A 13,198-nucleotide genomic window follows, 5' to 3' on the forward strand; every position below is an offset into this window, starting at 1 on the left:
CAACTTTTAATGACTTCTGATGATCTATGATCAATGCTTATACTTTATTTTTAGAATATACACACACTTGTTAGATGCAATTATTCACGATTAATTGATTTGACCGCACTAATATATATTTTATATAAAATATATTTAATGTTTTAACTAAAAAAGTAATTTGCCTATAATACTTATATACTGTATATATAATTATGTATTTGTATGTAACACGTATACATTCATACATATATCAATTTATACAAGTGTGTGTAACATATATATAAAATATTGTCATTTGCCTTTCATATGTATATGTATGTATATATATGTGTGTGTGTGTGTGTGTACTGTATGTGTGTATATATGTGTGTGTGAGTGCAGAGTAAACGCACACGACTCAGAGACGAAGCTTCAGTCTTTACACCCCTTCCTCCTCCAGATTTATTGATAGTTTAAAATTACATTTCTATGTCCTAGAACTTCAGTTGCGTTTACCTTCCGACTTAAAAACTGAGTACAAGCAAATGATAGTTTTTTATTATTATTATTATTATTATCATCATTTTTTTTTTTTTTTTTTTCAGAGTAGTCTAAAGTGATATTGTACAAAAATAACATTTGATTTCTGTGAAAACATTCACCTTTCTTCAAACTGCGAATCTGTTTTATGACCCCCTTGTTTGCATTTCTTCTTTTCTCTCACATTTATGAAGTTTTCACCTCGGGTAGAACGACCTAAACTCCACGGACGAGGCCTTCGACTGAAACCCCCGTGTTTTACAAAGAGTATCACGTTCTGAATCTGCCATAAAGTAGTTTGCTTTACATTGTTTTCTCCGCGTATCTTGCGTCCTGCTGGCCCGACGGGACCGGGTGTGTCGTGTGCTGGTCAATCACTCTCACTCACTGATAAAACAACAAAAAAAATGCAAATCATTCAAGACCCCGGCGCTGCTTCCCCGATCTGATCTGATCTGTGTGGTTATTTTTTACCGTACTCTTTCCGATCTCTCGACACGTTCGTTCTTCACTCAAAACATCCCTGTTAACCAGTGGCATGGAAAGGGGGTTCTTTAACAAAGCATTATACGTTTACACCTCTAACCAAACTAAACAAACATTTTTTTTTTTGTATTAAATGCAGAAAGTGGAAGTTTTTTCCACCCCTTTCCTCCTTTTAACATGTCAAGAGCTCACTGGCCTGGGAATTAGCCTCTAATCTGCCAACCGTTGGCCAGTGAAGAGGATTCAGAGAAAATAATACAACCATCAATCAGAAAAGGAGGAGTTGATGGAGGATGGGATTAAGCGGTGGCCTCGATGGTGCACTCTTTGGCCACGTGACCCGATTTCCCGCAGTTATAGCAGTTGACTTCGCTAGCCTTGCTGCACTGCACGGCTACGTGTCCGATCTCGCCACACCTGAGGAGCAGAACACACACAGATCAGGCCCGCTCACGGCTCACACACACTCTTCCTACAACCGTCATGGCTCACCTGTAGCACTTGACCTTCTCGCAGCCCTTCTGGATGTGTCCGAAGCCGCCGCACGAGTAGCACTTCTGCTCGTTAGCGTGATCGCAGTCGCGCGCCATGTGACCCGCTTTCCCGCAGTTGTAGCAAACCTGCTCGCGCTCCTTCTTCGGCTCCTTGCAGTCCCTGGAGATGTGGCCGCCTCTGCCGCAGTTGTAGCACGCTGGAAAACACACACACACACACACACACACACACTCAATTTAATATACTAGAACATTATTTTCCTCATATTCTCCATTGTTGCGGCTCCTCTCTTCCCAGTCTGTCAGTAACGCTCTGTTTACTTCCTGTCTCTATGAAGCCCCTCCTTCTGAAAAGCACACTGTGCTCTGATTGGTCGGCTGGAGCAGTGTGTTGTGATTGGTCGAGCGCTTCGAGTGTGTTTGGGAAATGTCCCGCCCCCTTACCCTAACCGCCAGTTTAACACACTACTAACTAACTCAACCAGGCCCCGCCCCTTTATTCTGCGCATGAATTATTCAAATGAGGAAGAAACTCAAGACTACACTGGAGGCGTTTCAGGCGTTCGGAAACACTGACACTGATATAGAGAAGAACTGGAGCTTCTTCATGATCACACGGCAACATTACACACTAAACACAGATGAACATGGAGAAAACGTAACATGAGGAGAGTAAAGATGGAAAGCTCAGTTCATTACGTTGCATTCGGAGATCGACTACTTTTGACTGACAAAATTCCAGCCACCGGAAACACTAACTGATGAAGTGAGTCGTACACAATCTTTCTCTTTAGTGAACTCTGTGCACACACACACACACACACACACACACACACACTGTTCTCAGTGCTGGAGCTCATGAGTAGAGCCGCTGGTGACACTTCCAGCACAGTTTCATGTTGTGTCGAGCCTACTTAGGTAAATATAATTTGCATTTATTTAAATAATTTCCATTACAAGACTCAAACAAAAGGTTTTTGCAGTTATTAATAAAATATTAAATAACCCCAACTTAAAGGGATAGTTCAGCCAACAATGAAAATTAGCCCATGATTTACTCGCCCTCAAGTCATCCTAGTGTATATAACTAGTGTATAGTCATCCTTCTCTCGGACGAACACAATCAGAGTTATATTAAAAAATGTCCTGCTCTTCCAAGCTTTATAATGGCAGTGAATGGGTATATTTTTTGGGAAGTTTATGATGGACAGATGCACTTTTAAGATGATGGATGCACTTTTATCATGGACAGACTGTCTGGAAAGGGCTATCGGGTCCCTGTACGACCGGAGCAGGAGAACCGGTTCTGTTCATAATTTTTATGGACAGAATTTCTAGGCGCATCCAGGGGCCGGAGGGTGTCAGGTTTGGGGACCACACGATTTCATCTCTGCTCTTTGCGGATGATGTTGTCGTGTTGGCCCCATCAGACCAGGACCTTCGGCATGCACTGGGACGGTTTGCAGCCGAGTGTGAAGCGGCTGGGATGGGAATCAGCACCTCCAAATCCGAGGCCATGGTCCTCAGTCGGAAAAGGGTGGCTTGCCCACTTCAAGTTGGTGGAGAGTTCCTGCCTCAAGTGGAGGAGTTCAAGTATCTTGGGGTCTTGTTCATGAGTGAGGGAAGGATGGAACGGGAGATTGACAGACGGTCTGTCGTGGTGAAGAAAGAGCTGAGCCGCAAGGCGAAGCTCTCGATTTACCGGTCAATCTACGTTCCTACTCTCACCTATGGTCATGAGCTGTGGGTCATGACTGACAGGACAAGATCCCGGATACAGGCGGCCGAAATTAGCTTTCTCCGCAGGGTGGCTGGGCGATCCCGGTCACTCGGGAAGAGCTCAGAGTAGAGCCGCTGCTCCTCCACATCGAGAGGGGTCAGCTGAGGTGTTCCGGGCACGTCCCACCAGAAGGAGGCCCCGGGGAAGACCTAGGACACGCTGGAGGGATTATGTCTGGCCTGGGAACGCCTCGGTATTCCCCCGGAGGAGCTGTGAAGCGTCTAGGGAGAGGGAAGTCTGGGAATCTCTGCTTAGACCCGGCCCCGGATGAGCGGAAGAAGATGATGATGATGATGATGGATAGATGCACTTTTACTGACTTCCAAAAAATATACCCATTCACTGCCATTATAAAGCTTGGACATTTTTTTATATAACTCCAATTATACTCCGACTGCATTCAACTGAAAGAAGAATGTCAAATACACCTAGGATGGCTTGAGGGAGAGTAAATCATGGGCTAATTTTAATTTTTGGGTGAACTGTCCCTTTAAGACTATAAAAGCAAACTGAATGTGTAATGTGTGAGATGTCCTCACCGTCCTCGGTGCGCTCACAGTCCCGCGCGACGTGGCCCGGCTCTCCACAGCGATAGCAGAACAGATCTAGCGGCGCAGGAGAAACACGTTACTCACTCACTCACTCACTCACTCACACACACACACACACACACTCGAGGTCAAGTCGTTAGATCAATTGCTCTCACCTTTGCCTCTGCCTCGACCTTTTCCACGTCCACGTCCTGCATTCGGACAGTTCTTGATCCAGTGGCCGGTGCGACCGCAACCAAAACACTCGTTGCTGCTCATAGCCTCAGACTGCACCCTACGACTGAGAGAAACACACACTCGAGATCATGAACACACACACTCGAGATCATGAACACACTCGAGATCATGAACACACACACTCGAGATCATGAACACACTCGAGATCATGAACACACACTCGAGATCATGAACACACACACTCACACACTCGAGATCATGAACACACACACACACACACTCGAGATCATGAACACACACACTCGAGATCATGAACACACACACACACACACTCGAGATCATGAACACACACACACTCGAGATCATGAACACACTCACACTCGAGATCATGAACACACTCACACTCGAGATCATGAACACACTCACACTCGAGATCATGAACACACACACTCGAGATCATGAACACACACACACTCGAGATCATGAACACACACACACACACACACACTCGAGATCATGAACACACACACACACACACTCGAGATCATGAACACACACACACTCGAGATCATGAACACACTCACACTCGAGATCATGAACACACACACACTCGAGATCATGAACACACACACACGAGATCATGAACACTCGAGATCATGAACACACACTCACACTCGAGATCATGAACTCACACTCGAGATCATGAACACACACACTCGAGATCATGAACACACACACTCGAGATCATGAACACACTCGAGATCATGAACACACACACTCGAGATCATGAACACACTCGAGATCATGAACACACACTCGAGATCATGAACACACACACTCACACACTCGAGATCATGAACACACACACACACACACACTCGAGATCATGAACACACACACTCGAGATCATGAACACACACACACACACACACACACACACACACACTCGAGATCATGAACACACACACACTCGAGATCATGAACACACTCACACTCGAGATCATGAACACACTCACACTCGAGATCATGAACACACTCACACTCGAGATCATGAACACACACACACTCGAGATCATGAACACACACACACACACACTCGAGATCATGAACACACACACACACACACACACACACACACTCGAGATCATGAACACACACACACTCGAGATCATGAACACACTCACACTCGAGATCATGAACACACACACACTCGAGATCATGAACACACACACACACGAGATCATGAACACTCGAGATCATGAACACACACTCACACTCGAGATCATGAACTCACACTCGAGATCATGAACACACACACACTCGAGATCATGAACACACACACTCGAGATCATGAACACACACACTCGAGATCATGAACACACACTTGTTGCTCCTCAGTCTCAGACTGCACCCTACGACTGAGAGAAACACACACACTCGAGATCATGAACACACACACACACACACACACTCGAGATCATGAACACACACACACACACTCGAGATCATGAACACTCGAGATCATGAACACACACTCACACTCGAGATCATGAACTCACACTCGAGATCATGAACACACTCACACTCGAGATCATGAACACACACACACACTCGAGATCATGAACACACACTTGTTGCTCCTCAGTCTCAGACTGCACCCTACGACTGAGAGAAACACACACTCGAGATCATGAACACACACACACACTCGAGATCATGAACACACACACACACTCGAGATCATGAACACACACACACACTCGAGATCATGAACACTCGAGATCATGAACACACACTCACACTCGAGATCATGAACTCACACTCGAGTCGAGATCATGAACTCACACTCGAGATCATGAACACACTCGAGATCATGAACACACACACTCGAGATCATGAACACACACTTGTTGCTCCTCAGTCTCAGACTGCACCCTACGACTGAGAGAAACACACACACTCGAGATCATGAACACACACACACTCGAGATCATGAACACACACACACACTCGAGATCATGAACACACACTCACACTCGAGATCATGAACTCACACTCGAGATCATGAACACACACTCACACTCGAGATCATGAACTCACACTCGAGATCATGAACACACACTCACACTCGAGATCATGAACTCACACTCGAGATCATGAACACACTCGAGATCATGAACACACACACTCGAGATCATGAACACACACTTGTTGCTCCTCAGTCTCAGACTGCACCCTACGACTGAGAGAAACACACACACTCGAGATCATGAACACACACACACACACACACACTCGAGATCATGAACACACACACACACACTCGAGATCATGAACACTCGAGATCATGAACACACACTCACACTCGAGATCATGAACTCACACTCGAGATCATGAACACACTCACACTCGAGATCATGAACACACACACACTCGAGATCATGAACACACACTCGAGATCATGAACACACACACTCGAGATCATGAACACACACTTGTTGCTCCTCAGTCTCAGACTGCACCCTACGACTGAGAGAAACACACACACTCGAGATCATGAACACACACACACACTCGAGATCATGAACACACACTCGAGATCATGAACACACACACACACTCGAGATCATGAACACTCGAGATCATGAACACACACTCACACTCGAGATCATGAACTCACACTCGAGTCGAGATCATGAACTCACACTCGAGATCATGAACACACACTCACACTCGAGATCATGAACTCACACTCGAGATCATGAACACACACTTGTTGCTCCTCAGTCTCAGACTGCACCCTACGACTGAGAGAAACACACACACTCGAGATCATGAACACACACACACACTCGAGATCATGAACACACACACACACTCGAGTTCATGAACACTCGAGATCATGAACACACACTCACACTCGAGATCATGAACTCACACTCGAGATCATGAACACACACTCACACTCGAGATCATGAACTCACACTCGAGATCATGAACACACTCGAGATCATGAACACACACACTCGAGATCATGAACACACACTTGTTGCTCCTCAGTCTCAGACTGCACCCTACGACTGAGAGAAACACACACACTCGAGATCATGAACACACACACACACTCGAGATCATGAACACACACACACACTCGAGATCATGAACACACACTCACACTCAAGATCATGAACTCACACTCGAGATCATGAACACACACTCACACTCGAGATCATGAACTCACACTCGAGATCATGAACACACACTCACACTCGAGATCATGAACACACTCGAGATCATGAACTCACACTCGAGATCATGAACTCACACTCGAGATCATGAACACATTCGAGATCATGAACACACTCACACTCGAGATCATGAACACACTCGAGATCATGAACTCACATTCGAGATCATGAACACATTCGAGATCATGAACACACTCGAGATCATGAACACACACTCACACTCGAGATCATGAACTCACACTCGAGATCATGAACTCACACTCGAGATCATGAACACACTCGAGATCATGAACACACTCGAGATCATGAACACACTCGAGATCATGAACACACACTCACACTCGAGATCATGAACACACACTCACATTCGAGATCATGAACACACACTCGTTGCTCCTCATAGCCTCAGACTGCACCCTACGACTGAGAGAAACACACACACTCGAGATCATGAACACACACTCGAGATCATGAACACACACACTCGAGATCATGAACAGACACACTCGAGATCATGAACACACACACACACTCGAGATCATGAACACACACTCGTTGCTCCTCATAGCCTCAGACTGCACCCTACGACTGAGAGAAACACACACTCGAGATCATGAACACACACACACACTCGTTGCTCCTCATAGCCTCAGACTGCACCCTACGACTGAGAGAAACACACACACTCGAGATCATGAACACACACTCGAGATCATGAACACACACACTCGAGATCATGAACAGACACACTCGAGATCATGAACAGACACACTCGAGATCATGAACACACACTCGTTGCTCCTCATAGCCTCAGACTGCACCCTACGACTGAGAGAAACACACACTCGAGATCATGAACACACACACACTCGTTGCTCCTCATAGCCTCAGACTGCACCCTACGACTGAGAGAAACACACACTCGAGATCATGAACACACACACACTCGTTGCTCCTCATAGCCTCAGACTGCACCCTACGACTGAGAGAAACACGACAGAGAAACACACACTCGAGATCATGAATACACACTCGAGATCACGAACACACATACACGAGATCATGAACACACACTCGAGATCACGAACACACACACACACTCGAGATCACGAACACACACACACACTCGAGATCACGAACACACACACACTCGAGATCACGAACACACACACACTCGAGATCATGAACACACTTGAGATCATGAACACACACACTCGAGATCATGAACACACACACTCGAGATCATGAACACAAACACACTCGAGATCATGAACACAAACACACTCGAGATCATGAACACACACTTGAGATCATGAACACACACTTGAGATCATGAACACACACTTGAGATCATGAACACACACACTCGAGATCATGAACTCACACTCGAGATCATGAACTAGGGATGCACCGATGTGAAAATTGTGGCCGATACCGATAACCGATATTAATATTGCTGTTATGGCCGATACCGATATTTACCGATGTCGATATCTCTGTATAGAAAACAAATTTTAATGATTATCAAATAAAGAGCTATTTTCCAAAACACATTTTTTTTACTTTAGAAATGACTGATATTGGGCACCTTTACCTGTGTGCAAAATACATTTACATTTATTCATTTAGCTGACGCTTTTATCCAAAGCGACTTACAATTGCTATATATGTCAGAGGTCGCACGCCTCTGGAGCAACTAGGGGTTAAGTGTCTTGCTCAGGGACACATTGGTGTCTCACAGTGGATTCGAACCCAGGTCTCTCACACCAAAGGCATGTGTCTTATCCATTGCGCCACACCACCCCAAAATATGTCACACATACACACATTGCATTGCATATAATGTGTGCTGGTCAACTTGTATAAAATTAAGAAACCCTTAGAAAACAGTAAAAAAAAAAAAAAAAAAAAAAAAAAACAGGAACATGTGTACAATTAAGATAGGCTACTTCATTTATTATTCCAATATCCAAATATTATTCTAAAAAATACCACAGGGAAAAGGGCTTCTTGTGACTGTCTTTGCGTTTGAACATTGCACATTTTAAACAGGACACGCAGCTGAATAAATGTTAGCCAATACAAACATATTTATAGAAAACAGTTGACAATGAATAGACAGGAGTCCAATAATAGCATAACGAATCACTTATTCTAAAAATAATAACAAGTAGGCTATAAGACGAATCCGACATATGGGCTGTGTTAACAGTAAAACGCCCGTCATTTAACGAATTTTAAAAACACGGATGGATAATACAAAATGCTTTCTGACATTTTGACAGAAAAAAACAAACAAGCAAGAACAAAATTTAAACTTAGCCCGTTTTCATTTTACAATTATCTTCTCTCTCTATGTGCGCGCGTCCGTGTTTGTGAGAGAGAGCTCGCGCAGCACCGGTTGCCTACTTTTTTAATCCATAAGTAACGAACGCGATAGTTTTCATACAAACTAAATATGTAACATAATTAGGTATGCTACTTTAGTTATTATTAACACAATAACACATGAAGGCTACGTTTCTCAACACTGAGAATGAATAAATAAACGCCTGTTTCTCCACTCGCGCTTATCAGAATCCACAAATCACACGCGCTGTCACTTTTGAGAAAAATCAAATTCGAATGGGTATCATATATCAAGCAATATATTCAAATATCTACGAGTCAAAAAACGATCAGTCAAAAATGTGTCATGAGGAGGAAAAAAACATAAGTCGCACTGGACTGCATTAACAATGTTACGGACGTGAGCGCTCTCGGCACTTAAAAACTGCTTTAAAACTTTCACAGAGACCTCAAGCAGAAAGCACAAAGCCTGTCTTTAAATTTAATTTCGTTTTGTATTAATTGTATCTTAATTTTGATCAATGTTTCATCAACGAATTGCATTGGATTTAATAAATAAAAAGTATATATACTAGAAAATATTTAATCAGGACAGAGGCGACGGCGCGTGAACCTGGAGCGCGTCTCATAAATGAACCGAAACCTAATTGTATCTTAATTTTGATCAATGTTTCATCAACGAATTGAATTGGATTTAATAAATAAAAAGTAAATATACTAGAAAATATTTAATCAGGACAGAGGCTATGGCGCGTGAACCTGGAGCGCGTCTCATAAATGAACCGAAACCTACCTGCCTCACAGACCTGAGACATATATAGAAAGCTTGAAACTTCTATTTTTAAACAGAACAATTCAAAATGAAAGAAAACAGACTGTTCTCTGCTTATGTCATCTGTATGAAATGTGTATTTCTCTCACATCAACCTCTTCAGCTTCACACGTTAAATATCGGCCTGTTCACATCGGCCATATTTTGACATCGGAACGATACCGATGTGTAAAAAAATGACCATATCGGCCGATATTATATCGGCGGCCGATATATCGTGCACCACTATCATGAACACAAACACACTCGAGATCATGAACACACACACTCGAGATAATGAACACAAACACACTCGAGATCATGAACTCACACTCGAGATCATGAACACAAACACACTCGAGATCATGAACACACACACTCGAGATCATGAACACAAACACACTCGAGATCATGCACACACTTGAGATCATGAACACACACACTCGAGATCATGAACACAAACACACTCGAGATCATGAACACACACACACTCGAGATCATGAACACACACACTCGAGATCATGAACACACACACACTCGAGATCATGAACACACACACACTCGAGATCATGAACACACACACTCGTTGCTCCTCATAGCCTCAGACTTTATTTTATTATTAATATTTTAATATTATTTGTCCTATATCTAACCATGAATATATAGCCTATAATATTGTCTTTTATATTTAGTTTTATTATTATTATTAATTTCTTTAAATTTACAGTAAAGCCTATGTACAGAAAATAATAATAATAATAATAAAACGAAATAAGACACAATATTATTATTCCCTATTTATTTTATTAAAGCGTTAGTTCTGCCTGTAGTTCCTCTCCCTCATGTTGCTCCAGACACGCAAGACTTTCGTTCATCTTCGAAACACAAGCGTCAGAACGGAGGCTCACTATTGGCCAGCATCACACACATGACCAGCGTCGGCCAATAGTGAGCCTCCGTTCTGACGTACAACCCAGAAGCGCTGCTGTTACACTACGTCAACTCACTCAGAGAAACACAGAAGAACATGAAGAGTTGAATTAAGTCATTACTTTTGTTTGTTTTTGCGCACAGAAAGTATTCTCGTCTCTTGATAATCTTAAGGTTGAGCCGCTGTAGTCACTGGACTATTTTAACGATGTCTTTACTAACTTTCTGGGCCGGCAAGTTTCAGTAACAGAGAAGCCTATGGAGGAGTGAGCCAGCTCTCAGATTTAATCAGAAATATCTTCATTTGTGTTTCGAAGATGAACGAAAGTCTTACGGGGTTGAACAACACGAGGGAGAGTCATTACTGACAGAACTTTCATTTTTGGGTGAACTAACCCTTTAATATGTTTTTATTATTGCTATATCTAGCCATGATTATATATTATATTGTCTTTTTATTAAGTTTTATTATTTTCTGTACATAGGCTTTACTAAATGTTCTAAAAAAATCTGTTGTTTTAATGCTTTGGCAATACAAAATGTAAAAAACTTTTGTCATATCTATAAAGCTTTCTGAACTGAATTGGTTTCAGCGAGTTGTTGATTTGAGAACCGATCGGACACATTCAACCGATTCCTTGAAGAGAGAACCGACTCATTCATTCACGAATCGGACTTCAAAACAACTGTCACCTTTTACAAATCACGTTATGCTCTCCATAAACCATTTAAACGTGCTGAAACCTACAATTTGGAGAGGGTTTTCGATTAAAATCGGTGCGACTGGAATGTCTGGAATCGGAACGATGCCAAAAAACAACGAATTCGAGCGTTCGAACGCGCCTATTGTGAACAGAAATGCTATGCTAATAAACACACCGAGTCACTTCAGACAGCAAGTGTCTTCGAGTCTCCCCGCACTGGAAAGAATCAAAACAAGCTGGTCGTGTGAGATGCAGCCCTGAGGAAGATCAGCAATAGTCTTCCTCAGGGCTGATTTCTGGCCTCACTCACCCGGTCCATCAGGCTGGTTCCCACAGACCCTTTCTCTCACACACATCCAGTCCCACGACGACATTGAATCTATCCTTCAGCTACGCGTTTCGCTAATTTCGCACATTAGCGTCGCGATAATGGCCGCCTCGATGTAACGAGTTTCCCGCGCGCAGCCTGTCGCAGTTTAGGCCAAAGTGCGCCGTCAGAAAACACACTTCTGTGTCTTTCTGGACACGTTTAACCTGAACGATTCGCCTTAAAAACACACCCGTGGCATTTCGAGACGGCGGGGACTCTCTCCGAGACCTTGACGGTGTCACCACACTCTATGCATCGAGTTAAATGTCGTGTTTTCGCCCGTTAAGGGAACTCACCTCGGCGACGTGACTCGTTGCTGTTTATTTTCGGTTCCTCCTCTCAGTCTCTGCGCCACACGCGGTTTGCGCACGGTACCGAATCCCGAAGCCCCGCCCACATCTGAGGCTCTGCACACGGCCCGCTCATTCCACACACACACTCTCACTCTCCCTTTCTTTGTATATCTCTCTCTCTCACACACACACACTCTCTCTCTGTCTGTCTCTCTCTCTCACACACACTCTCACTCTTTCTCTGTCTGTCTCTCTTTCTCTCTCTCACACACACACACACACACACACACTCTCTCTCTCTCTCTCTCTCTATCTCTCTCTCTCTCACACACACACACACACACACACACACACACTCTCTCTCTCTCTCTCTCTCCCTTTCTTTGTATATCTCTCTCTCTCACACACACACACACACACACACACACACTCTCTCTCTGTCTGTCTCTCTCTCACACACACACTCTCACTCTCTCTCTGTCTCTCTCTCACACACACACTCTC

At 43.7% G+C, this 13,198-nt stretch overlaps 1 protein-coding gene across 2 annotated transcripts; it reads right to left on the reverse strand.

Annotated features, from left to right (window-relative positions):
* Positions 1 to 392: 392 nt before the first annotated feature.
* cnbpb (CCHC-type zinc finger, nucleic acid binding protein b) lies at positions 393 to 12,962 on the reverse strand. Of its 2 annotated transcripts, none has more exons than XM_084394385.1 (5): positions 12,698 to 12,962; positions 3,968 to 4,092; positions 3,801 to 3,866; positions 1,480 to 1,678; positions 393 to 1,404 (listed from the first exon to the last, which is right to left on the reverse strand). In XM_084394385.1, exons 2-5 carry the CDS (start codon positions 4,068 to 4,070, stop codon positions 1,287 to 1,289), a joined length of 486 nt encoding a protein of 161 aa, XP_084250511.1. In that variant the 5' UTR covers positions 4,071 to 4,092; positions 12,698 to 12,962; the 3' UTR covers positions 393 to 1,286. The 2 variants fall into 2 exon arrangements, with proteins under 2 accessions (XP_084250511.1, XP_084250512.1); XM_084394386.1 differs by having other exon boundaries at positions 12,342 to 12,749.
* Positions 12,963 to 13,198: the final 236 nt, after the last annotated feature.

This window comes from Rutilus rutilus (genome assembly GCF_951802725.1).
Source record: "Rutilus rutilus genome assembly, chromosome: 22".
In the NCBI taxonomy this organism is placed as follows: Eukaryota; Metazoa; Chordata; class Actinopteri; order Cypriniformes; family Leuciscidae; genus Rutilus; species Rutilus rutilus.

Coding starts and splice junctions, on each gene's coding strand:
- cnbpb (XM_084394385.1), bottom strand. CDS start 4,070: ATGAGCAGCAACGAGTGTTTTGGTTGCGGTCGCACCGGCCACTGGATC. Junction 3,867..3,967: donor AGGTCGAGGCAGAGGCAAAG/GTGAGAGCAATT, acceptor CTGCGCCGCTAG/ATCTGTTCTGCTATCGCTGT. Junction 1,405..1,479: donor GAGAAGGTCAAGTGCTACAG/GTGAGCCATGAC, acceptor TCTGCTCCTCAG/GTGTGGCGAGATCGGACACG.